The 26,544-nt window shown below is 58.6% G+C and overlaps 1 protein-coding gene across 1 annotated transcript in view; it reads right to left on the bottom strand.

Moving 5' to 3' along the window:
• TBC1D22A (TBC1 domain family member 22A) overlaps positions 1-26,544 on the bottom strand; it is a 324,584-nt gene that overhangs the window by 271,292 nt on the left and 26,748 nt on the right. The window contains exon 4 of the mRNA XM_047866047.1: positions 25,187-25,363. Within this exon, the coding sequence (XP_047722003.1) occupies positions 25,187-25,363 (177 nt within the window). The remainder of the gene's footprint in view (positions 1-25,186; positions 25,364-26,544) is intronic.

The following is a 26,544-nucleotide window of genomic DNA, read 5'->3' as shown; positions in this document are numbered from 1 at the left end:
CCCTTTTCCCACTGCTGGTGGGAATGCAAACCGGTGCAGCCGCGCTGGAAAACAGTGTGGAGGTTCTCAAAAATTAAAAATAGAACTACCCTGGGGCACCTGGGTGGCTCAGCCAGTTGGGCGTCCGACTTCAGCTCAGGTCATGATCACGCGGCTCGTGAGTTCAAGCCCCGCGTCGGGCTCTGTGCTCAACGGCTCGGGGCCTGGAGCGTCCTTCGGATTCTGTGTCTCCCTCTCTCTCTGTCCCTCTCCCCCTCACGCTCTCTTTCTCTCAAAAATAAAATAAACGTTAAAACAAATTTTTTTTAAATAAATAGAAATACCCTACGACCCAGCAATAACACTACTAGGTAATTATCCAAAGGATACAGGAGTGCTGATTCGAAGGGGCACATGCACCCCATGTTTATAGCAGCACCATCAACAATAGCCAAAGGATGGAAAGAGCCCAAATATCCACAGAATGATCGATGGATAAAGAAAATGTAGTGTATACATGTACGTACGTATACGTATACATACACATACAAACACACACAATGGAATACTCTCAGCAATCAAAAAGAATGAAACCTTACCACTCGCAACAACATGGATGGAACTGGAGGGTATTATGCTAAGTGGAATAAGTCATCAGAGAAAGACAAATATCATAGGACTTCACTCACGTGTGGAATTTACGACACAAAACAGATGAACATAAGGGAAAGGAAGCAAAATTAATATTAAAACAAGGTAGGAGGCTACACGTAAGAGACTCTTAAATACAGAGAACAAACTGAGGATTGATGGGGGTGGGGGAGACAGGCTCAACGGGTGATGGGCATTAAGGAGGGCACTTTTCGGGACGAGCGCTGGTGTTGTGTGTAACAGATGGATCACTGGGTTCTTCTCCTGAAGCCAAGACCACACTGTATGTTAACTAACTTGAGAATAAGACATAAAAAATTAATTAATTAATTAATTAATTAATTAATAATCTTTATGGGGGAAAAAAAGCAGACAAGGAAAACACAAGCGGAATACGGGCCATACGAGAACCATGCTGTGTTTAAGAGTCACAAGGAGCCCAGGGCGGCCCCGGCCCCCAAGGTGCTTCTACTCTCAGTGAAAGGCTATGAAAGTCACAGGAAAGACCCATAGGGTGTCTTCCGGGGCAATGGTCCTGAGCATGGCACTGGCCTAATGACTGACGGGGTCGCCGGGAGGAGGGGAGGCACAAGGGGGGTGCCCGTGTCACCCGATTCGCAGGATGAACTGCAGAGCAGCTGTAACTCCGCTCACGTGGTCTGATCCGAGACCCGTGCAGATAAGGCAGCAAACCCTGGCCAAGCTCCGCGGATCTCCCAGCAGCAAGTGGCCTGTTGGGCTGCAGACCCAGGCACTTCGGGCCGGCTCTCTCAGAGCCCCGGAGCTGCACGGGGAGGCTGGGCCACCAGGCTTCCAAAGCCCACCTGAGGCAGCGACCCCACGCCCGGCCAGGCCGCGCAGGCTGAGCACGCCGACGAGCGTGTCTGGGCAGAAACGAGGGCAGGCCGACCGCCTGTGCCGCTCGGATGCTCGGCTGGCAGCCGGGCCTCTCTCTGACGTAAGAAGGCTGTCACTTATAACACTCAGTATACGTGTCCAAGATGTGGCTCCCTGAGAAAGGAGAACACGAGGCTCGAAAGGGGCTGCGGGCAGCTGGAGCCTCAGGAATGGGTGACGTGGGGCGGACGGGGGCGGGGGGGGGGGGGGGCGGCCACGCTTGAGAGGCCCGATCTGCAGCCATGGGGAAAAAGTTTCTCCACGGGGACGCACGGTGTGTTCCTTTCTCCCAAGCCTCTTCACAGCCTGCACACGAGCCCGGCAAACACAGACTCGGTTAGCCCCAGGCGGTGACACAGTGCGGTGTGCCCAACGACAAAGCATGCGGAGAAGGAACGAGATCCGACCCTCTGCAGCCCAGAGGGCAGGCGCAGGGTCACGGGAAGCGGCAGGCCTCGCGCACCTGTGGGCGGCGGGTGCGCAGGAAGGACACCTGAGGACACAGACGATGACCAAATAGTGCTGCTGAATCGTGAAACTTATAAATAGATCGTCAAGAACATTTTAACATAATTTGCTTTCCAGGCACAAAGAAGCATGTCAATCAACTCTACAACACGACAGAGAGAAGAGTCTCTGTTGATGACTTTCTGGCAAAGGAAGAAAAACAGATTTTACAGTGAGCTCATCTGTCTTACACACACACACACACACACACACATACACACACACACACACACACACACAGCTGAAAGTGGCTCTGTGGTTTCATTTACTCCTTCAACAACCCTCTGAGCCTGGCCTGCCCGGGAGCCAGGAGCCATTAGGGACACTGCGGTGGACTCGGGCAAACGCCAGCGCCCCCTTCCCGGCCATGCGGCCCGCTCCCCCTGGTGGACACCTCTCAGCGGCCCAGGAGGGACAGTCCCAAGGACTCTGTGTGTGACGGCACTGACAGGCCTGTGCAAGCCCAGCACTGGGGTTTAGCTACACAAGGTCAGGGCAGTAAGAAACCGACAGCCGGAGGCTCCTTTCATACGATTCCCACATGGAAATGTCCCGGATCAGTCCACACCCGGGGAGAGGGGCGTGTGGCGGAGTAGGGAGAGGGGACGAGCCTCGAAGACAGACGCCTCCAGATTTAGAAGCTGCTCGACACCTACATGGGAGAGACGAAAGGCAGGCAGACCCACCCCGTGTGCGCGTTCACACATCAAGGGATTTAAGGAAACTCCGTGAACAGAAACTCCGACTCTGAAACCACCAGGACTCAAGGTGGTCTGCTGTCTTTTAATAAATCCACCGAGCATCCAGCAGGCTAGAGAAATCACCTGCCAAGGGAGCCGGGCTGAGCCCCTCCTACAAGCCCATCACAGTACACGCCTGTCATCCTCCCTCCCTTCTGAAACGGCGCTGGCCACCACCTTCGATGTTCAAACACAAGTACGCGCGTCACGATGCGCGAGCAGACTGCGCAGGCCAGCGCCATGTGCGTCCAGCCTCTGGCCTCAAGGAGATGCAGCCTTTCTGTCCCTTCAAGCTCCCCAGCAGCCCGCAAGCCGCGTCCCCAACCCCGTGTGGGAGGGCAGCCAGCCCAGGGGCAGAGGTGGGACCTTGGGCTGTCACTCTATAAACGCACCAGCACGCAGCTGAAGGCACATCTGTGGGGCCCGGAATCTCTGCGAGAGCATCAACTCGGTGTCCAAAAGGGCAGAAAAAGCAATAAAAAATTGCTAGGGCCTCTTCCTCAACACAAAGTGGAACGCGGGGAAACACTAAATAAAGAGTAAACAAGAAAAACGGCAGTTCTCGGGAGGAGGCATGGTGACTCAGGCTGCCCTTCCCTTGAAGCAGAACTTGCTGTGAGGTTGAGAGCGAGGGTCCCAGAGCCAGACTGCGCGGGCCGCGTCCGATTCCACCGCAGCCTGGCCACGTGGCCTTGGACAAGAAAAGTCGGAACCTCACCATCTGCACGGTAAAACGGGCCTGGTAAGGCTTACTTGGCAGGATCGTCATCAGGACTAAATGCCAGGGGCCTTAAGCCCTGCGGGCACACAGCCTGACCGCTCCCCAGGGCTCCCACCACCCACCTTCCGGCACAACCGAAGGCTGATGACCCGGACACGGAAAGCCCTCTCAGGAACACCACCCCAGAGAGATCAGCTCGGAACACTGATAGCAGAAATACAGATGGCCCGTAATATGTGAAAAAAATAAACTCGATCAAGTCTTAAAAATAGGCATATCCTTTGAAGCAATAATTTTACATCCAGTAATTATCCCCAGAAAAAACCAGAGATGAGAGCAAAGATGTGAGCATGGGGATATTTAAGGCAGCACTTAGGGGGGAAAACTTGGAAAAAGCAAATCTGTAACAATAGGGGGCGGCCAAATACATTGTGGGATATCCAAATGACAGGACGCTGCGAGGTTATTAAAGGTTTGCTTGCAGGCAAATATTTAAGCACGGAAAAGGGCTGTGACTTACTGCTAAATGAAGAAAGAACACCAAAGTCTTTCACAGCCTAGATGACCTTTTGTTTTAAAAAATGCTTTTTCAGGGGTGCCTGGGGGGCTCAGTTGGTTGAGCATCCGACTCGGTTTCAGCTCAGGTCACGGTTTGTAAGATCAAGCCTGCATCAGGTTCTGCACTGACAGAGGAGGCTGCTTGGGATTCTCTCTCTCCCCCTCTCTCTGCCCCTCCTCTGCTCACTCTCCCTCTCTCTCTGTCGAAAATAAATAAAAAATTAAAAACAATAAAATAATACAATAAAATAAATTATTTTAATAAATAAACAAAAATGCTTTTTTCAGGGACACCTGGGTGGCTCGGTCGGTTAAGTACTCAACCCGTGACCACAGCTCAGGTCATGGTCTCACGGTTCGTGGGATCATCCCATCATCCGATGGGATTCTCTCTCCCTCTCTGCCCCTCCACTGCTCATGTGTGTGAGTGTGTGCGCGCACGCTCTCTCGCACTCTCTCAAGATAACTAAGTAAACTTTTTAAATAAATAGTAAAAATGCTTTTTCATATCACGTATTTAATATGTAAGGGCAATTTTTTTTTTTAACATTTATTGTTGAAAGAGCTAGCAGGGGAGGGGCAGAGAGAGAGGGGGACAGAGGATCTGAAGCGGGCTCTGCGTTGACAACAGAGTCGGATGTGGGGCTCGAACACATAAACTGTGAGATCGTGACCTGAGCCGAAGTCAGACGCTTAACCAATTGAGCCACCCAGGCATCACGTAAGGGCAATTTTTATTTAAAACAACTCCTAACCTTTTCTAGCAAGGCAGAATTACATAATTCACGTCGGCATCTAGTGGAGATGAGGCACAGGCCAGAAGGCGAAGTCACCGCTGGTCTCCGTGTGCCACACTGGAGCTTGGGGGGGGGGGGGGCAGCGGGGGGCAGGGGGGACCCTCTCCGGACAATTAGCCCACAGGGAGGGGAAGCAGGCCGACAGACGCCAAGAGTTGGACAGAGCAGAAAACCGGACCCCGGGGAGGCAAGAGCAGCTGGAAGAAATCGCTGGGGGCACAGAGAACTGGGGCACGGGGGGCGCAGAGATGTTTAGCAGCAAATTTGGTGACTTACACGGCTCTACGGGAACCTCCCGAGACTCCGAAACGCCTGGAAGGCCTGCCACATGCACAAATGCCTATTTAAGAAGAAGTGTGCTCCCTGCGCCGGTCAGGGGCAGGAGTGGGGCAGGGGTCACGACGCACATCCCAGCCCGGCACAGACACGCGGGCTCCGCGGGCCCCAATCCGAACCCCGACTTCTTTCCACACGGCGCCCATCTCCGTGAACGTCCTGGCCCCCGGCAGCACTCCCGACGGCCTTTCCCACCCACCGCCTCCAGCCCATCAGCTCGGCCATCTGTGCAGCCTCACGAGCCCCCCCGAAGGAGCCACACATCCACCACCCACCCCCCCCACCGCCGACCTGCTCCGCCCGGCCCCACTCTGCACCATCGAGTCCACACCTTTCACGTCACTTCACAAGACGGGACCCCGGCCACCATCACGCCCGTCCTTCCACCCGCTCCAGCCCTGGGTGCTCAGGGTGGGAGCCTCGAGCCACACGTGGCCACTGGGCACCTGGAAGGTGGCCCAGCTGAGACGTGCTCTCAGTGTGACAAACACACCAGATTTCAAGCAGCACCAACAGCTGAGTGTACGTTATCTCGTTCACAGTTTTATACTGACTGTATATTAACTGTGTAAAGTGTTAAGATAATATCTTGTGTGTGTCGGGTTGATAAATAAAATCTATCATTAGAATTAATTTCACCTGTTCCTTTGTCCTCAGTGCGGTTCTGACATCGCGCATGCGGCTCAGGGGGCACCTGTCCCTTGGGTGGTGCTGCCGGCCCCCACACCTGTGTCCCCCGAGTCACAGCAGCACGGCCCACTCCCCCCTGTGCAGGTGGGCCTCCCCGGGGGCAGCACCTGTTGGTCCGGGTCACCGCCGCACTCCCGGACCATAGCAGCACCTGGTGCACAGCAGGTACTCAGACCAGAGGTACAGTCGGCTGATTAAATTAAATCAAGGATGCGGGAGCAGGGAGGGGAGCCGTGAGTGACCATGACAATGACAATAACTGTCACAGTGAACATTTACGAAGCACTCAGCGCCAGGTATCATTCTAAGAGCTCCCCACAAGGAGTGAGCCCAGCGTCACAGGGCCGGGACTCAGGCCAAGCTGTCTGGCTGCAGGCTGCACCTCACGCAGCACGGACAGGGCCCCAGGCATCCCTCCGCGTGGCTTCCCCCACGCGCCGAGAGTTCACGGCCGGGCCCTGACCTTCCAGAGAGGACTGGCCCTGCACAGGTGAGCTCCTGGGGAGGTACAGAAACGTTGACCACACGAGGGAGGAGGAGGAACCACTGGCGTAAATACAGGTGATGATCTCTCCCCAGCGGTTCCCTGCACTTTCCCATGTTCTGTAACACGATGTATTATTTATCTCAACACAAGGTTTCTACTCTCTGCCACGCCTCTGACGAACTGTGACCACTGACGGTGCACATTTCGGTCAAGTACTGAGGTTCAGTGTTGCCCTGTCACCGGCCGGAGCCCAGTGCAGCCGGATCCGCACGGCTGCGGCCACAAAGCTTCCAGGTACAGTCTGAAAACTCCTGGCACTGGTTTTCCCGATACCCTCGCTCCAGAGCAGTAGTTACAAGCCAGGACTCTGAGGTCCGCCTTGGGGAGAGGCCAGGGGCTGGCTGCGTTGTATTTTGTCTGAAGCTCCCCCAGGAGACAGTGACTTGCGTGTGCCCCGGGCGGATGCAGCTCTGAGCCCCCACCAGCCGGCCAAGACCTGTCTGAGCCCCTCGACCTCTGCCAGCCAGCCCGACCCACTCACCTTCCGCCTCGACACATGCACAGCCTATGCCGGCCAAGCCCCTCTGGGGACCCTCGGGAATCATGATGTCGTCCTGTCCCCTGCCACATGGCTGCCTCGCCCGCCGGCCTCTTGAGGCCAGGTACTAACCGGGTTCCTTACTGGGCTGCCCATCGCACAGGCCCTACTGAAAACCCAGTCCTGCTGACGATGCTGTGATCCTGGGGTTAGCTTCCAGCGGGACTGATTCTCTTCCAAGTCCTGCACAGAGCACACCTAATCTTCCTGGAGACCAGCAGCTTCCCTCAGCGCCCTGACGACAGTGGAGAATTCGAGTCTGAGATGCAGGAAAGGTGGCTGACCACCACGGTGGTTCTGCAGTTTGCCGAAACAGCACAGAGCCTGGCCTTGAGCCAGGCCTGTGCGGAGCCTCCCCAGAGACCCCCTCCCCCAAACCAGTGTGTGAGACCGAGGCAGAGGGGCCCCAGATGGTCGTGGGAGAGGCAGGAGACCACGCCGAAGGAGGGGCAGCGCGGCCTGTGGAGGCGAGAGAGGGAGGTGCGACCAAGCAGAGAACCTGGACGTCTTCAGAGAACCAAGAGCAGGGAAGGGACACAGCTTGAGGAGGAACCCCAAACGGCTTCCCTGTTCCAGAGCCCTCCCTGCAAGCGCTGGGCACAGCCGGCTGTCACGCTTCGTCTCTCATAGGGGCACGAGGCACGCACACCCCCAGGCTCAGCCGACCTTCCCACCGGACCCCCGAGCCGCGGGCACATCTCAGCTCCACACCTTTCCCTGCAGGGCCCTGTCCTCGCGGGGCCTCCGTCCCTCGCCTCCCCGAGGCCCAGGGCCTCCTTCCCGGGCCCAGCCCCTCCACATACCTGCACGTCCAGTGCGCCTCCCCAGCATCTCACAGGCACCACGTAGATGCTTAGGAAGGGTTCTCCAGATAAACGATGGGTAAACCGGTGAGCAGATGACTGAGACGATGGGTTAGGGAAGGAGTGAGTGGCTACTTGGATTCAGAAAGGGCAGCAAACGTATTAAAAGTGCCCAGAGACCAGGGAGGGACCCAGAAAGGCTGGAGCGGAACCACCCGCGCCCGTGAGACGTGAGGCGGTAGGACTGCGCGCTCTGAGAGGAGCAGCACGAGGCTCGGCACAAGCTCCCGTGTCCCGGGCACCTCAAGTCACAGCTGCAGATGCGGATGAAACGGAAGGGCGCCGGGCGATGCGGTCGAACCACACGGGACCATCAGAGGGCTGAGGGCCACGCAGGATGACACTGTGACCCACGACACTCCCCCACGGACAGCAGCTCCGGCCCGGGACTCCACTGGGAAGCACGGAAGGTGACCAGAGCCACGACTCAGGGACATTCCTCACGGGGCCGGTCATGACAGTAAGTGAAAAACAAAACCACAACTGACAACAAGTGAAATGCCCAAACAACAGGGAAACGGCCTGAGGGATGCCTCACCTGCGAGCGAGGGGAGGCAGCTCCTGTACTTAATGCCTACAGCACGGCCATTAACAGCCACGCTTTCAGAGAACACTGGTGTCAAGGGGAAAGATATCATTTACGGGAAGTGAAAACAGTGCGAGGCGCAGCTAGGTGCACCGCTGGGTCCCAGGCCTGAAAAAGGAAGAGACAGACACACGCGTCGTCAAGGCTGTCCCGTCCCAAGAGACAGGACGCTCGGCCCCTCGACACCCTGACACACCTAAGTGCGGGCTGATCGAGTAAGCGGAGGCACGTGTCCCAGCCTGAGTCTGTTTCCTCCCTGCAGAACCAGGGGAACGCCACGCCCACCTCACAGGCTCGTGGTGAGAGGACGAGAAAACGCCCCGACACAACTCAGTGTCACCCGCGGCACACGGCGGCCACTGAACACCTTACCCGAGGCGCTTTTCTTTCTGGCCATCATTCGCTGCGCGTACTAAACTTTAAACATCGGACGTTTGTTATTTTAAACTACACTTAATATCAAAGATGAACACACTGAATATTCCACCCGATCGGGCTCTGTTCCCGCCCCTCGAACACCCAGTGAAGGACGACCAGGAGCCATCTGAATGTGCAAAGGGTCCAGAAAAGAACAGACCGACACCAGCCTCGGGCTGCCCACTCGGGCTCCTCCAAGGCCCCCAGCCCTTGCTCTGCGGGGATCTTCCGCCTGTGCCACTGGGCCTCAGGTGCCCACCCAGGCGCCTTCCCACATGCCGCCTCAGTATCCACATCCCATCCCCTGCCCACGAGGTGCCCCTCCTCGGGTGGGGGAGGCTCACCCCTCCCTGCAGCTACTCCGGTGCCTCTGGACCCCCTGCTCCCAGGCGGGCTGGAACCCCAGGTATAATTCCTTACATCCCACAGGATTCACACACGCGCGTGCACACACACATGCACACGCACGCCTCAATCCTGTCCACACTCCACTGTGTCTGCAACTCATCTGTCTCCCCTTGAAGCAGGAGCCTCCGGGCTCTGTCTGCCGAGCCTGGTAGAACCACGTATTTTAATGGGATAAAATAATCAAAAATAATTTTCACTATTTTCTTCTTCCACCCAAGGAAGATGGAGGAGACGATAAAAAGCTAAAATGAAAATAGGATTTCTCGGTCTCAAAAAAAAAAAAAAAAAAAAAAAAAAAAAAAAAAAAAGGCACACTAGCCAAAGCAAATTTAAAATCTCATTGAAAATAACTATAAATTAAATGCTACATACTAAAGATCAAAAAATGACTTTGCTAAATAGATTTTACACTTTAGTATTTGGTTTAGGTAATGGGGATAGAATTTTCAAGCACAAAAGGTCCAAATCTAGAAAAGTTTTAATGACTTCTGATAGAATTGGCACACATAAGAAAATTCGTCTTACTAATTCAATATATATTTTATTGAGGAAATAACCATGAATAAATGGATGAAAAGAGTGTACTTCAGTGAAGTATTTAAGAGTTTGATCTAGAAGGTCATTAAAGTAAAGGGACAACCAAATGAAACCCAGCGACGGGCACACAGAAAGAGCTCCGGGCTGCTGGAGACACGAACAGGGCAGTGGGGGGCACCGGGGGGCTGTGGGGGGTGGGCAGTGGCGGGACAGCGGGGGGGGGGGGCCCACGCCAGCAGGATCCGCTGTGGACATGCTAACGCGGCGAGCGCCACCAAAACTGTCAGATGGCTTACAAAGAACCAAAGCAAGAAGAGATCCAAGCTAAGAGAAAGTGGAGACAGGCAAATTTAAGTTTACGAGGACCAGGAAACGTAAGTTGGTGGCACTTCCAAATTTGACAACAGTGCCGTGATAAAACACGGATCAAGAAACTCGCTCCAAGGTACCGAGTCACCTGGCTGCACCTTTAAAACGAAACCGCGGTGTGCCTTCCGCTCATTCCTCATCCGCACCCACGGAAACGTTAGGTTTCGGCCCCCGCGAGCCGGCCAAATGGCGTGCGGGATTCGGGGCCGCCAGAAGGACAGCAGCCCGCGGCTTGGGCAGGGGTGGGCCTGCCCGCTGGGCCGGGGTGGCCGGGGAGGATCCGAGGCCAAGCATCCAACACAGCGACAGACAAGAGCGGGCCGCACAGCCAGCGTCACTGGGGCCCCTTGTGATGCTCGTGACACATGACGCTCCCACATTCCCATGTCGATCCCCCACTAGCAGCCGGCTCCAAAGAGCCTCATTATATTTGAGCCTGCTGTGAGCACAGGGTGTGCAGAGAAGAAAGGGCTGGTGCCCCGAGAAAGCAGGAGGAGGAGGAGGGCAGGGGAGCCAAAGCTTCCATCAGACCCACAAACGGCACGAGGGAGTTCCAAAGAGCTACGGTTCAAAGCACGGTTAATTCACTTGCTGCTGAATCTCAGAGTGTCACCCGTACATTGTCACTCGCGGCCCTGCAGCACGATTATCACAGAGGAACAGAAGCCAGATTAACCTCCCCAAAGCACGGTTCTGTTCAGTCCACTCCCCCCCAAAACACTTTCCATGGCTCCCAATTACCCACAGAACAGTCGACGCGTCGAAGAGTTTCCGACCTCTGCGACACCCGCACGGATTCCTTGATTTCACTGAGGAGGAAACTGAGGCCAAGGATGAAACAAGCAACTAGAAGGTCTGACGGTGGCAGAGACAGGATCTGAACCCAGGATCTCAGCATCTCCCCTCCACGGCCCGTGTTCTTCCCGCTGCCCCGGGGCTGCCCCAGAACCGCGTGCCTTAGTTCCCAGCCGGGGCCCCCCCTGGCACTGCTACCGCCTTCTCCACAGACCCGACAGCCTGCGGTGCGGCAGGCTGAACACAGGTCCCTCAAACACACCCAGCCTCGCACACGCGCTGTGCCGGCCGGCTGCCCCCGACGCCGTGACTCCGCCTCTGCGGTCCCTGAGAACCGGCGCCCGGCCGGTACAGCCGCACACGGCTCGGCCGGGGACCGCAGGCAGCTCCGTCCAGGTGGCCGTGTGGCTTCCGCTGACGTGCAGTCGTCACTGCCCCACCTCCACACCTCCTCCCTCAAGGCCGGGCTTGCACTCGTCCCCCAGCCTGGGGCGGCCTCGTCCCACCTCCAGCCACTGAGATCACACCCGCAAGACAAGACGTGGCCCTCGGGATCCTACACAGCCATCAAGTGGAGGGACGTCACCGTCCAGCAAAGGAGCCAGTACTTGCCAAGTGTCCACTAAACTTCTGAAGGATGAAGGGCAGGACGGCTGAGCCCACAAGGCCTCTGATGCCCCAGCACAGTCTGTCCCCCCACCACCCCCTCACCGGCCTCCCTGGCCAGCCCAGTGACAGGCACCGAAGCCTTTCCACGGTGGCCTCAGTGACCACCTGCACCCCGCCAAAACAAGCACGTCGCATATCCAGACGCCCACTGTCGAGCATCCGTAGGAACCTGAGCTCAACTCACCGCCCTGCACACGCGGAGCTCGGTAACGAGTCACGTCCTGGACCACAGCCGAGCGACCAGACCCTGATACACAACCTAGCATGGACGCGCTCCCCAGAGGCCAAAGGTCACCGAGGTTGATCACAGGTCACACCACAGCCTGGGGATGCGGGGGCCCTGCCCCAGCCCCTCGGCAGCAGACCAGGGATAAAATCTCCCCTCCTTAAGGTCAACCTTCCCCTCCACAGGCCAACCAAGAAGTGACAGTCAGCTGCAACACTCCAGAAAGCAAGTTCAAATCACCTAACCCCACTACAACCTCCTCCAACAAACATCTGCTAAGCACACTTCAATAGGCCACATCTTCTACAAAAGGCATTAACCGGAGCAAAACGGAAGGACAAAGGGTGCAAGCCTCAAAGCAGAGATGGCGGGCATTCCCGTGGTCAGGAAAAGGCAGCGGGCGTGCCCAGGGCACGAGGTGGAGGGGTCCCACGCCCGTTTCTGATTCCGTATTTCCTCCTTCTCCGCATCATAAACTTCTAGAACAACCAGCGTATTGAGGGGAGGACGACAAAAAGGAAGGGTTTGATCAATAGTGCATAAAAGGTCTTTTTCCCACAGAAGCCACCTAGCTCCAAAGAACTGATCTTCTGCTCGTGGGAAAGACTGCAGACACACAGTCACAAGACGCGTCACAGCATCACGGCCCACGTGGGTCAGAGAGACGCCTCTGCCGGCCGTCAGAACACCGTCCGCACACGGGACACGGGGCGCACAGGACAGGGGGGACCCCCGGGAAGGCCCCTGCACGCACACCAGCAGCCCTGCGGCCCTGGGAGAAGCACGGGCGTCACCTCCCCCATCCTCAGATGCCACCGGAAGACTGGTTGTTAAACGCGTGTAAAAAGTCACCTGGGGGTCATCTCCCAACCACAGCAATGACCTGAGGGGCCTAAAATAGGTGAACAGGCTACCTTCTGACCTGTCCCAGAGCCCTGGCCCACTGTACCAGGCGAGACCCAAGGTTCCCCGAGCTGCAGGTGCACGGACTCCGTAGTCAGAGTCGAGGCTTAATTGTGACCGGGCACTCGCTCTGACACGGGAAGGCCCTGCCGCCCCCGCCGGCTGTGAGGGCTCCGTGCACCAAGAATGTGCGACACACAGGGCGGCGACAGGGCTCGGGGGCCCGCACCTGCAAGGGCCGCCCCCCGCCCTGGACCACAGTTTCCACCACACACCCAGGTCTGAGCCCGGGTCTGAGCCTCCTGTGATCCCAGAACCAGTACACAAGGCGTACGCGGCTGGGCTGGCCCGGGAGCCCGCACGTGGGCTCGAAGTCACAGGGCGGATGGTTCCTGTTTCCAGGACGTAACTTGATCCCGGGGTGAGTGAACAGGGCGACCCAAAGGGCCGTGGCAGAGCCATCTCTTCCCCCCAATTCTGTCACTGCCGTTCCACCAAAAAACTCTGACGACTGACCACACGTTCTGTGTTCACACCACGCGAGGTGTTGGTGACGTGGCCTCGTGAACACGCCGAACGCTACCGAGCATGCCTCCGGATGCTTCTCTGTATATTCCGTGGAGCTCAGCTCAACTGTACGAAAGAACGTGCTCCTTGAACACACGACGATCCTTCTGCGCTCTGCCATCTGGGAAGGAGAGAAGGCTGTGTGCGCGCTGAGCCCCCCCCGCTCTCAGGAGCCCTGACGCACGCGGTGAGAAAGAGGGCCGGGAGGTGAGCACGCTTCCACGCGTACTTCGGAAAGAACCGGGGAGGAGCCCGCACACACGCCTTTGCACGGCTGCCTGCGCGCACGCAACGCTTCCGAAAGCAGGTAACAAGGAGGGGCTGTTGCACCAGGGGGTGGGGGTGGAGGGGGAGGAGATCCATTGGTCATGGACGCCCTCGGGGGCAAACCTGGACTTTTTAACATTGCATAATGTAGCTTTTTCAATTAAAAAAAAAAAGACTAGTTGGGGCACCTGGGTGGCTCAGTTAAGCATCCAACTTCAGCTCAGGTCATGATCTTACGGTTCGTGGGTTCGAGCCCCACGTCAGGCTCTGTGCTGACAGCTGGGAGCCGGGAGACTGGAGCCTGCTTGGGATTCTGTGTCTCCCTCTCTCTCTGCCCCTCCCCCGCTCGCGCTCTCTCTGTCTCTCTGTCTCTCTCTCTCAAAACTGAATGTTAAAAAAAAAATTTAAGACTAGTAAACAAAAAATTAAACACGACCAGTCTCCAAACTTTAAGTGACAAACTCTTGTGCATTCTTACCCCTCCTCTCGTCCAGAACACCAAGGAGCGATTCTGTTAGCGTAAATTATATTACGTGTTTTGAATACTTACATTAAACGCCTAGATTTTGATTAGACATACAAATTAAATGCTGATTTAGACAGATACACAATTTTAATAAAAACTTTAAGTAGAGATCATTTCTAAAACATTATACAGCCATTAAAAACGACGGTTATGAAGACTGTAGCCACATGGCAGAGGCTTACGATACAATATTAACCGGAAATAAAGGTAACAAGTCGACCTGCATCCTCCCCGCCTCAGTGGGGAAGACAACAGTGGGGGAAGGAGGCAGAGGGAGAAGCAAAGCCGCACAGGCAGGAGGGCAGGCCCACCGCGTGCTAGGCGCTGCACTCACCACCTCTGGGGATTAGCTCGTCAAGCCTCCAAGGCGAGGGTCACTGTACCCATTTTGCAGGTGAAGAAAGTAAAGTCAAAGAAGCTTGAAAGCACTGCCGAGGCCACTCTGCTGGCAAACGGCAAAGCGCGAGGGGACCTCATGGGGCCTACAGCCTGGGCCCTGCCCTCCATGTCCTTTGTCGCTGAGGTGCTGAGTCAGCAGCGGGGGGCTGGCTGCGGGGGGTGGGGTGGGGGGCTCCTCACCCTCCGTGCTGTGCCGACTCTCCCTTCTAGGACCCTGGACAGACACACGAGTTACATCATGGGTTTAAAAGTAGGTTTGAAGGGGCGCCTGGGTGGCTCAGTCGGTTGAGCTCCTGACTTTGGCTCAGGTCACGATCTCACAGTTCGTGGGTTCGAGCCTCACATCGGGCTCTGTGCTGACAGCTCAGAGCCTGGAGCTGCTTCGGATTCTGTGTCTCCCCCTCTCTCTGACCCTCCCCCATGCATGCTCTGGTCTCTCTCTGTCTCAAAAATAAAATAAAACATTAAAAAGTTTTTTTAAAAAAGTGGGTTTGAAAAGATATCCTCACCTAATCTTCTTAGAGTAACTTATCCTAAGAAAATGACATTGACTTTTTAAGCGTTCTAACAAACTTGAACTGTTTCCCTTTAGGACCAATTTGCACATAGTCTAAGATTTTACCAGAAAGCCTTCCGTTTACATTATTCTCAAGAGCTGGCTAAAAACCAAACCAGAGCCATACTGGCAACGTTCCCCTCCCACAATAAATCCAGGATAAAGGTGCTTTTCCTCACCTCCCTCCACAAAGCCCAGCGCCTTCCTTATTCTTGCCGACTTGAACTTCAACTTCCTCTCCCCAGTAAATCCAGGTGCAAGGCCGCACTGATTTATCCTTCATCTCCCGAGCCTTCCGCTCCCACTCGCCAGATGTTTCTTCCTGTTTTCTTTCTTTAACCCTGTATGACTTCCTCCCACACCACATGTCTAGAGGGGAGGTCCTGTGTCCTGGGGCTCACCATGGGCACATCGGCAAGCAGGGCGAAGGGAGCCGGGTGAGAAACCCAAGGACCGCGGGCACCAGTCAGCCCTAACCTCAGGCACGTCCTCCTCCTTTACCGAACCTCAGTTTCCTCGTCTGCAAAATGGGGCTGACGGGAGGCCGCGAGCTCCATCTATCACGTACGGTCACCACCAAACTGGGGAGGTACTTCCGTGGGCAAGTGACCCAGCACTGCTGCGTCTCATCCAGCAAAGTGGCTGCTGGTGGCCCCAGAATTCACATGTTCGATCCTGGCTCCCAGCAAGACGGGGTCTAGAGGTGGAGCCTCTGGGAGGCGAGCGGGGTCTGAGGGCCACGCCCCAGGGTGGGGTCAGGGTCCCTACACAAGAGGCCCCGGGGAGCCCCCTTCCCACTGTGGCCACGTAAGGACCGGCACCTGGGCCCTGGGTTTCCAGCCTCCGGGACGCTGAGAGATGGACATCTGTCATTAGAAGCCCCCGTCCAGTGTCCCGCTAGCGTGGCCGGAACGGACTCAGACACGGCATCATCACGCCAAGCGAGGGCCAGACTCCCTCCTTTTGATGCACCCGGAAGCCCGCCCCTCCGCGACGGCTCGGAGCGAAGCAGCACCTGGGGCCGGGGGCCGCGAGCGACACGAGTCCTCCGCTAGGGCTCACGGGCCTGCAGTCGGCACACGCCATTCCAGACCCCGCTGTGACCCGCCTGCCGCGGACACCAGCTGTGCCCACTCAGGCTCCGTCACCTCTCCGTCCTCGGGGAACGGCTCCCCCTCACAGCCTGAGCCCCAGGGGGTCCGAAGGCAGCAGCACGTTTTCCCGAGTTAACGCATTTGTACAACCGTCCTCGGCTCGGCCCTCTTCTCAGCTCGGCTCAGCTCGACACACACCAGTTCTCATCCCACTGGTGGTCGTTCTTTTTCGTAACAGACTCCGGAAAGCACAAACCATCGTAAAACGAAAACGTCATTTTCTTTGCAGTTTCCAGAGCTAGACCCCCCTTGCAATGGCCTGTGGCCCTTCAGAGTGTCCGCTCCATTTCTGGGGAAAACACGGGGCGGGGGAGAGCTCGTTCTAAAGGCTGTGTCTGCCCGCGAACTTCAAAGTGTGCCCATCGGCTCCCTCCACACCCACTATTCTGCACACAGCGTGAGACAATTGTAACGTCCTCCGGGGCCTACCGTGCATCAGGCACAGGGTGAGGTACCAGCCACACGGCCTCTGACCTCAGGGAACTAGAGATCCGGGGAGGTGACGCAAACCTGCAAGTCCATCTGAGCGACGCACGGGGGTGGCTGTCTACCCAGGACCCATCCCTCCCTCTTTCCTGCTACCAGAACCCCACTTTCAAAGTGCCAATGGCTGAGCCGCACGAGATACTCATTTGTCAGGGTCCCTTGCAGCTAGGGGTTGACGTGTGGCCAGCTCTGGCCAAGCTCTGCTTTCCTGATACGAGTCCAGGTGCCGGGGTGACTGCCCTTCACCTCGCACGAGACGGTGGCCACCATCTTGCCGCCCCCAGCTTCGATGGTTGATGACCACGCAGCGAACCAACGCCAACAAGCTACCTCCCCCCGCGTCACGTGGAGAAAACTAAACCCCAGTTGCCTCCAAGCCCCGAGTCTGATTCTGTCACCCGCAGCCGACGCAAGTGCTCACTGATACCCCTCAACGCAAGGCACCCCGCGTCGGCCGGTGAACCGGGCGCTTCCCCACCACAGGGACAGAGAGCAAGCATTGGCGCCCTCCAGCGTCGCTTCCTGAGAACCACCCAGGCCCGTCCCAGGCCCGTACGACAGGGCGGGTGACTCAAGAGCGGCTCGCTGACGCGCGGGAAGACGGACACGGAAGACGGACGTACCTGAGCCGCGATGAGAGGCAGAGAGGCCGGGGGGGGGGGGGGGGGGGGGGGGCCGCGTCACAGCTGCAGAGGGCAAGCAGGGGTTCTCTCGTGTAGGCCCCCCGCCCCCCTCGCTCACCCCCACAGAGGAAGCGGGCCCCGCGGCCTCACCCCCGTCACGCGCTCCTCCAACAGCCAACCCTACAAAGCCAAGTATCGGAGTGAAAAGACGAACGTGTGAAAGACTGACTTTTAAGTCTGTAAAGGAGACTCGCGGACGTGTTTTTAACGTTTGCTCTTAGGATCACCCACAGAAAACCGCCACTCAACAGAGTTCCCTGAACGAGCCCTGAGAGGTCTCCTGTCAAACTGCGGGTCTGCTCTGCTCGCGATCCTGCAGGAGGTACCGTCTCTCGCCGCGTCACACCCGGTCTGGTCTGTTCCAAGCGGGGTGCCGCTCCACGCAGCCCACGGCGGACCCGTGGCCTGGAGGACGGACGCCGGGGGCGGCGGGTCCCCGGGGCCCTGGTGCTCCCATCCCAAGGCCGCGATGACACGGGGAGCCGACGTGGGGAGTACCTCCCAGGGGAGCTCGGCAGCTGGCAGGACGCACAGACCACAACGCTCAGCATGCGGGCACAGTGGCGATTTGTTTTTAACGTTTTGCATTTATTTCTGAGAGACCAAGGGAGGCAGAGAGCAAGCAGGGGAGGGGCAGAGACGAAGGGAGACAGAGAATCCGAAGCAGCTCCAGGCTCTGAGCCGTCAGCACAGACAGGGTGGGGCTCGAACCCACGGACCGGGAGATCATACCCTGAGCCCAAGTGAGACGCTCAACTGACCGAGCCGCCAGGGGCCCCCACGGTGGCAAATCTGCCGGTCGGTTTTATCCTCCTTCCCATTTCTCTAACCTCCCACAACACCGTGTTAGTGACGCTCACAAAAGCGCCAGGGCGGAGAAACGAGGCCGAGGAGGAGGAGGTGTGCGGCCCCCGACCCGGGTGGGAGGACGGCCGGCCGAGAGCGGGGCCCAGGCGGGGCAAAGGTTCTGAAGGGCAGGCGGGGTGGAACTGACAGGGCAAGCAGCAGGAACACTGCCCGCGGTGACAGGACGTGTGGTGCGGCTGCGGCACCATCGTTCAGATAGCGGGAGTCACTGAGTAATTCAAGGAACAAAAGCGGAGAGAGGGGACCAGGCGTGCCCGAAGGGAGGGCAGAAACGTCCAGCCGTCACTCAGCGGGCCGAGGGCGAAGGGTGCTCTGCGGGAAGGCAGAGCCGGCTGAGGAGGCGCCACAGCGGGTGAGGCGTTCCGGGGCGAGGGCATCAGGCAGCCGCTGCCCACGGTTCAGTCGAGAGATCCACGTGACGAGGTGACACTTGAGCAGAGACCTGGAGGAAGTGAGTCACGCGGAAATCCGGGGCAGAGGGACGGCGATGCGAGGCCGCGGAGGCGGGGAGGCAGGGAGGCAGGGAGGCCTGAGAGGAAGGGCCAGGTCAGGTCAGGTCAGGCCCTGAAGGTGGGGAGAGGAGCAGGAAGAGGAGGAGGGATGAGGTAGGGGAGAAGGAAGAGGGGAGGGAGAGAGGGGGAGGGAGCGGGAGAGAAGAGCAGGGGAGGGACGAGGGAGCAGAGGGCAGGAGCAGAGGCCAAGGTTGGGGGGGAGGAGCAGGAGGAGAGGAGAGGTGAGGTGAGGCGGTATGGGTCAGAGCCAGATGAGGGGGGGAGGGGGGAGGGGAGGAAAGGAGCGGGGCAGGGGGGAGAAGCAGCACGTGTCTGAGACCAGCGCGCGGCTGGGGTGGCCTGCACAGAACACAGAGAGTCACTGCTACAGGAGGCTGCACAAACCACAAACACTAGGTGGCCCTTAGTCCCCACCCCCACCCCCACCCCTCCCACCCCCCGCGGGGTCTCTGCTCTTTGGTAGCTCCCAGTGTCATCCTCCCCAGGCAGACTCCAGGGAAAGGCGGAGTTGGCTGGAGCTCTCCTGTCGCCCCTCTCACCCTTCAGCTGTCCCAACGCTCCCCAAGACCACCTTCGCCCTGAGGACACGCTCGGAGGTGCACTGCTGTGGCCACGCAGCTCCGGCTGCAGGGCCGGCGCCTGGCCACCAGAGGGCGATGCGGGGCGCTGCCGGCCCACGGCCAGGACCGGGGAGAGCAGAAGCGCCCTCAGGCCACAGCGCCTGCAGTCATCCCGCAGCGCCCAGGGCAAGCCCTCTGCCCCAGGCTCTCTGAGGAGGCCCTGGGGAATGAAAAGGCCCCTCTCCCTCAGGCCTCTGAAGAGCACCGAGAAGGCCGGCGGCGGCCACGCTAACCGGGAATAAGTGCGGGGGAAGCCCGCATCGGGACCGGCTCCCACCCCCCGGAACCTCACCGTAGGGCCCCGGGGCCCGCCTGCTGCACCCAAGTCTCAACCTCCTCAGCTGCAAACCAGGGCCAGACCCGCCCGGAGCAGAGAGCCGGCACGTCGGGGTCAGGGCCACTGCCACACATTCTGACTCGTCTCTGCATTCAATGCTCTAATCTGCCGAGCACCACCGCTTAGCCCAGCCCACCTTAACGTGCTCGGCCGCTCACATCAGCCTACGGTGAGAGAGAACCAGCCAACGCAAAGCCCAGTCCACAGCAGGGCGCTGACTGCCTCGTGTAACTGCTCGAACACCGTGCAGAAAGTGAGGGACAGAACGGTCGTCGGTGGACCACCGCTGACCCTCGCGATCGAGAGGCTGACGGGAGCCGTGGCCGCTGCCCAGCATCACGAGAGGAGCGTACCGTGGATCGCCAGCCCAGGAAAAGATCAGACTCAAAATTCCAAGTACAACTTCCACCGGATGCGCATCGCTCTGGCACCGTCGTAAATTCTGGAAACAATAAACTGAACTATTGCCAAGCCAGGGACCATCCCCGTGGAGGAATACAGAGCAGTAGCCACGGACCGTCCCCACGTACAGACGCACGCACGGGGCGCCAGCCGGGGAACGTCCACACGCACGGATACGCGCACAGAGCGCTGCACCAGCACAAAGAAAGCACCTAAAACGGCAGCACGTGGGCAGTTACTTGGACACACTGCTCTCCCTGGCTCTGTTTCATGAGCACCTGATTCTGTGTCCCCAGTGAAACAACGCGTCTCTGTGTGTACCAGCCACCCCCTCCTACAGCCCTAGGCTCCCACCGTAACGGTCTGGACCTCCCTTGCTCCCCAGTCTACCCGGCTTCACGTCCAACCAGGCGCCAGCACCCCCCTCCGCCAGCCCTGCGGCACCCCCAGCCCACAGCCTCGGCCCCTTCCCAAGTCTACTACCCTGATCTCTTCCCTACCCCTCCACACTCCCAAGTGGCTGCCCAAGGACCCACCCGCAGCCCCAGGCCGCTGGCGACACCCTGCCTGGAAATCTTCCGTGGATCTTTCTTCCGTGGAAGAAATTTCAGATGCCCCGTGCCAAGCTTTGCTCCCCTGGTTCAAAACCTTCCAGAGGCTTCATGCTGAGCTCCTCCTTTGTGCCTTCGGCACCCTCAAGACCTGCCCCTTCCTGCTTGTTGGCCTCTGTCCCCCTTCCCAGCCCTCCCCCACCAGGCCCTGGGCCTCAGGGCTTGGGTGCCCTGTCCCGCAGCTGGCTGCCCCTGGAAGACCCCTCCCCACCTTCAAATCGACCTTCCCTTAAAGGTGCCTATTCCGGGGGCACCTGGGGGGCTCAGTTGTTTAAGTGTCCGACTCTTGATTTCGGCTCAGGTCATGATCTCGCAGTTTGTGAGTTCGAGCCCCATGTCAGGCTCCATGCTGACAGCTTGGAATTCTCTCTCTCCCCCTCTTTCTGTGCCCCTCCCCGGCTGGCTATCTCTCTCTCTCTCTCTCTCTCTCTCTCTCTCTCTCTCTCAAAATAAATACGGAAACTTTTAAATAAAGAAATGAAGAAACAAAAGTGCCTGTTCCCAAAGGTCTTTGCTGGCCGCTCATCTCCAGCAGCACCCAGCCTTTACCTCGGCAGTTTTGTTCTCCACGTGCACTTAGCACCTTCTGGTAGTTTCCAGAGCCCTGAATGTGTGTGTGTGTGTGTGTGTGTGTGTGTGTGTGTGTGTGCCTGCCTTCCTGTCTCCTCACACGGGGATGTCAGCTCCTGGAGAGCGGGACCCCGGGGGTCTGGCTCCCTGTTTCTGCCCAGCACCCACACCAAGAGCGAGTGAACTACGCGGGCACTTCACGTAAATGACCTCCCGGTCACAAGACCCCGCAGGGTGGACCTCGTTTCTCCAGTCATGCAGTCAGGGCCCGACGCTGGGGCTGAACTGCCTCGTCCCGCCATCACGGCCCCGCAGGACCGTCCTCCAGCCCCAGGCCCTGTGGGGACAGCTAACTCCAAGTCTCGCTTCTGGGGTGAACAGCTCCACAGACCCCCTCCTCCCAACAGCCGCCTCGCCTCCCTGCCTCCTTGTACTCGGACGCTCGCCAGCCTCGAGCCTCAGGGCTCACTCGGAACTACGAGTCCGTGCACCCGGCCTCGCTCCTTCTCTGGTCGCGTCTGAACACCCGGAGCGCCAGGGCCGGGCGCCTCACACCCTTGACCTCAGGGCCCCAAGCCTGGGAGGCGCTGGCTCCGCGGGCCTCGGGACCCGCGTGTCTTGCACACGGCCCGATGCCACTCCCACGCAGCCGCACGCGATAAAAATGAACGTCTCCAAGTGTCATTTTCTCGGGCTTCAAAGCAGGCAGCCTTTTGCACAAGTAAATATTGAGTCAATGCTAAGAGCAGAATGAGCTGTTAAGTTCTATTTGCTGCTTTCATCCCCAGGCTCATAACCGAGCACAAGCTAAACAAAGAGAAACAGCTCTCCGCCGACGAAATGACATTCAGCAGGTAGAATCATTTCTGTGGGCACTTCTCACATCAGTGATTTGCTTCTCCAACATTGGCAAATATTTGCCACTTATGTCTTTTATGTAATGTGAAGATAATATATTCCACTGTCTTCCAAAGCCATCTTAAATGCCTTATAAAAACAGGCAATTCGCTGGCTGTGTTTTCTCCTGCCGCGACACACGAATCCAGTAATTGTTTAAATTTGAAAGCTCTGGTTTTAGCTTCTTGGTGTTGGATTTAATACTCAACTGGCAGGCTGAAGAGAGAAAAGGCTCGGAAGGCCACCAGCCCAACAAAAGAATCTCATTTGTACATGTTAACCTTTCATCCTGCCCGTACGCGGCCCCTCTGCCGACAGGCCGTGACCGCTTTGTTCGTAAGTAGGACTTTGGTTTCCCCGAGCCGCATCCGTGACCGCGTCCGTGAGAAGCCTGACGGGGCCCCCGATCCTGAACCAGAGCCGCACCTCCCGTCGGACCTAGCTCGTCTTCACCGACCACCTCCTCGCCGCCTGCTGTTGGAGACCGCTTAACTCAACGGGGGGACGTGAGCAAACCACCCTGACTCGTCAGTGACCACACAGCGACCACGTACGTCAGCGCCCGGAAAATCAAGTTAAAGGGAGACGGGCCAAGGCAAACGAACCAGAGCAAGGCACCGACCACACGGGTCGGCGTCCATCCTGTGCGGGCGCGCTCTCCGGCACCGCGCACACATCGTCCCCCGGATCCGCACACCCGGCCCCGCCAGCGCCACGGGGAGGACCGACGGGGACAGCGGGGGCAGGACCGGGCTCGCTCCCTCCGGGCCGGAGAGCGGTGTCCTCAGCATCCCCACCCTCCCTCCGTGACTCGACCTCCCCGCACCGCCTCCGGGGCACAGCTGTGCTGACGGGCTAGTAAAGCGAGTGGCTAAGGTATATCCTCAAACCCTGAGAGTGGACTCCTTCGCCCAGGTCCACCTGACACCCCCTGGTGGGCTAGACCCCGGCCGCCCAGCTGCCAGGCTCCCCTCTGCCGCACCCACACCCGGGATGCTTTATGAGTGGCCCGGTCATTAGTGTGGGGTCTGATAGGCTGTCCCGAAGCCCACTGTAGTAACAGCAGTGACGAGGCACAGTGACGAGTCCCGAGGCACCGCAGATAGGCAGGCCGCACAGCAGAGCACAGGCCGGGCGCTCCGTCAGCACGAGCGTAGGAAATACACTGTGAAGTCCAAAGGTGTGGGCAGAGCAGCATTACCACACGTGTGGAGGAAGAAAACTGGTTGTGCAAACGCGCAGACACCAAAGTCTCTCTCTAGAAATTACTTCTGAATTAGCAAAGGAAAAGAGGAACTTTCCAGCAGTGGAACGGACAGACGCCAACTTAACCAAGTGACCGGACGGGACTCATCCACTTGGGACAAGCCAGCGGTGGCCTCCTGCCGTGGCGACGAGACCACAAACCTCTTAGGCGACCTTCCTGCCAGCGACGGGCCCGAATCTCACCCGCAGAAACGAGACAAGCCACGCTGACGGACACCACGGAAGAGCGGGCCCGCCCTCTTCCAAAACACCAACACCCGGGGACACGGCGCGAGGCTGGGACGCTGCTCCAGGCCGCCAGAGGTGAGGGACGAGGAAGAAGACAGCCAGCGCGTCGCCGAGACGACAGGCACGATGTGAACGTGGGCCGTGGCGGAGATAAGAGCGCCGTATCGACGTGCGATGTCCCGACTCTGGCAACAGTGCTGTGGTTACGCCCAGAGTCTCTGCGCTTGGAAAACACGCAGAGACAGACGTTCTCAGGAGGAAAGGGGTGCGATGCGTCCAACAGACTCAAACTCCAATGTTCGGGGAAAACGCGCACACACACGCGCGCACACACACACAGAACGAAAAGGGGCAAAATGCCAACGACTGGGGCATTAACGTGGGTGTCGCCTGGACCGCTCTTGCAACTTTTTTGTAAATGTGAAATCACGTGAAAAGAGCAAGTGTAAAACATCACGTGCCTCCACCGTGTCTGGAAGACGACGCCCAGAAGTCGGCAGGCAGAGGTGGGGGGAGGCGGGCATTCCGCCGCGCGTTCTTCGGTGCTGCGTGAATGTGTGACACGTGCACGCACAAAGCCATCAACAGAATGAGCACACAACCCTTCTGTGTGCAGGGGAACAACCCTTCTGCACGCAGAGGGGAGCACCTTGGTGGACAGGGCCGCTCAGCTTCCAGGCTCCGCCCACCCGGCCTCCCCCAGGCCCTGCAGCCCAGCCGCGTGCCTCGTGCGCCACCTGCTGGCCGAGTGGGACGCCGACCGCCTCGGCGCGCCAGCCCCGGGGCCAGCCACCCTGGCACCTGCCCAGCTATGAGCCATCTCATAACGGCGGCCACATCCCGCCTTCCGGAGAGCGCCCGCATCCAGCGAGACGCCCCCCGCGGAGGGACACTCTACAGAGCCGAGACGTACAAAGGAAAGCTCGCAGGCGGCAGGCAAGTGAACTCCAGCAGAGAGGTTTCAAGGCAAGCACGTGCCTCAGAGCCCGTGCGGCTCCCATGGCCCCCACGCGGCTCCCATGGCCCCCGGGAACCAGGCTGGGACTGCACTGTCCCCTGCTGGCCTGCCCCCCAAGCCCTGCCTTGGCTCCTCCTTCCCTCCCCCCCCACCCCCCCCGCAAGCACTCACGGCCTATCACACACCACACCGACCCTGAGCCCCCAGAGGAAGGTGCGAAGTCAGCAGCAGTCACGACACCGGTCACCAGCCCTGCGCCCCATGAACCCTATGAAGAGCGGGGACGTCAATCTGGCTGGTCCTGCGGAGCAAACGAGAGCGGCTCCAAAAGCCGAAGGAGCTCCACAGGGGCACAAAGGAGAAAGGACAGAAAATCCCAGATCAACCGCGCTGGGAGCAAGTTACCGAAACGCGTCTAAAGTAAAGCACAAGGACAAACGACTCTCCTCCTCGGGACTCGCTGGCAGGACAACACAAACAGACGCCCTCACGAGGTAACCCCAGAACGCGGCACAGCCACGCGCCCTCCACCAGCGGCAGACTTACCGAGGTCCGTGTTGGGACCGGCCAGAAGTTGCTTGAACTTGTCGAGCCGGGAGGCCTCTCTTTCACTTAACGCTGAGCTGCTGAGGGTGCTGGGGTCTGACGTCCCGCCAAGTGCGACGGTCACTGAGTGCGGCAGAGACTGGGACCTCTGCAAAGGGGCGGTGTCACTGGCACTTTCTGCAGAGATAGAGAGAGAGAGAGAGAGTGTGTGCGCGCAGGGGGTAAGGACGGCCTCCCGGACGCCCCAGCGGCCATTCCCCATGAAGAAGGCCCCACCTGTGCCACTTTCCCTCGGTGAGCGCCACTGTGTCACTGCTGTCCCTTCCTCCCGTCACCGGGCAGTGCAGACCCGGGTTTCTTGGGCAATGAAATGAAACTAGAGGACACCCACGAAGCCCGGCCACCTCACCGGTAACACAGACATGCCCCACGCAAAGGCAAAATGGTGATGCCCAGAAAACCCGCCTCAGGGCAGACCGACGGTCAGGGTCCTCCAAAGCAGGCCTGCCAGGCGTACCAGGCGACACCGCCCGAGGACCTGTTGACACCGAGCAAGGATGAGGGTCCCCCGGGCCTGAGCACGGAAGGAAACCACCGAGTCACACGTGGAGGGGAACAAGGCCCACAAAGGCACTGAGGATTCCCGGATCTCCCCACGCCCCATGGGGGAGGTGGGGCAGGGACCCTCACCGAGAGAAAGCTCAGGAAGCAAGAGCCCACCGCACGTAGGAGAGGGGCAGCGGCTGTGGGCCTGCCCGGCCCTCACCCAGAGGACCTACCTCCACGCGCGAAGGCCCAGCGACCCCGCGACTGGACGCACAGGACCGAGGTGAAACAGTGCACGAAACCCAGCAAGCCAAGACCGGGAACAGCCACAGGAGAGAGCCCAAGGCCCAACAGGCCACTCACAAAGAGCCACCGGGACCAACAGGGGCCCACGAGCAAATGGCAGTGACGGGCGCACACCCCCAGGTCGAAATACCATCGAGGGTTCACACCTTCCAAAAATGAGATTTAAAGCAGAGGGATAAATAAGCTCCAGGAAATGAAACGGGGCCAGGGACAGACACGTGAAGCGTGCGTGCTGGCTGTTGGCAGCGGCTGGAGGACCCCCACCGTCCCTCCCGTCGGCAGAGCGGACCCGTCACCCTAAAAACCCAGATGGGGAAGGCTTCACACAGAAACCCTCGGGCCACGGGGCAGCAAGGCGGCCCACGGCCTCTGGGCAGAGTCCGGCCCAGTCAGGCTTCCAGAAAAGCCTACAGAAGTGGGCGTCGTGGTGAGAGCACCTCCCGGCCCCTCACCTGCAGGAAGCGTCCCGCTGGCCCACCTCGGGGAGGGCTCTGCAGGGGGAGGGA

The sequence above is a fragment of the Prionailurus viverrinus genome, chromosome B4 (assembly GCF_022837055.1).
Source record: "Prionailurus viverrinus isolate Anna chromosome B4, UM_Priviv_1.0, whole genome shotgun sequence".
Taxonomy (NCBI): Eukaryota; Metazoa; Chordata; class Mammalia; order Carnivora; family Felidae; genus Prionailurus; species Prionailurus viverrinus.
Note: the sequence above shows the minus strand (reverse complement) of the source record. Positions and strands in the feature narration are given on the sequence as shown.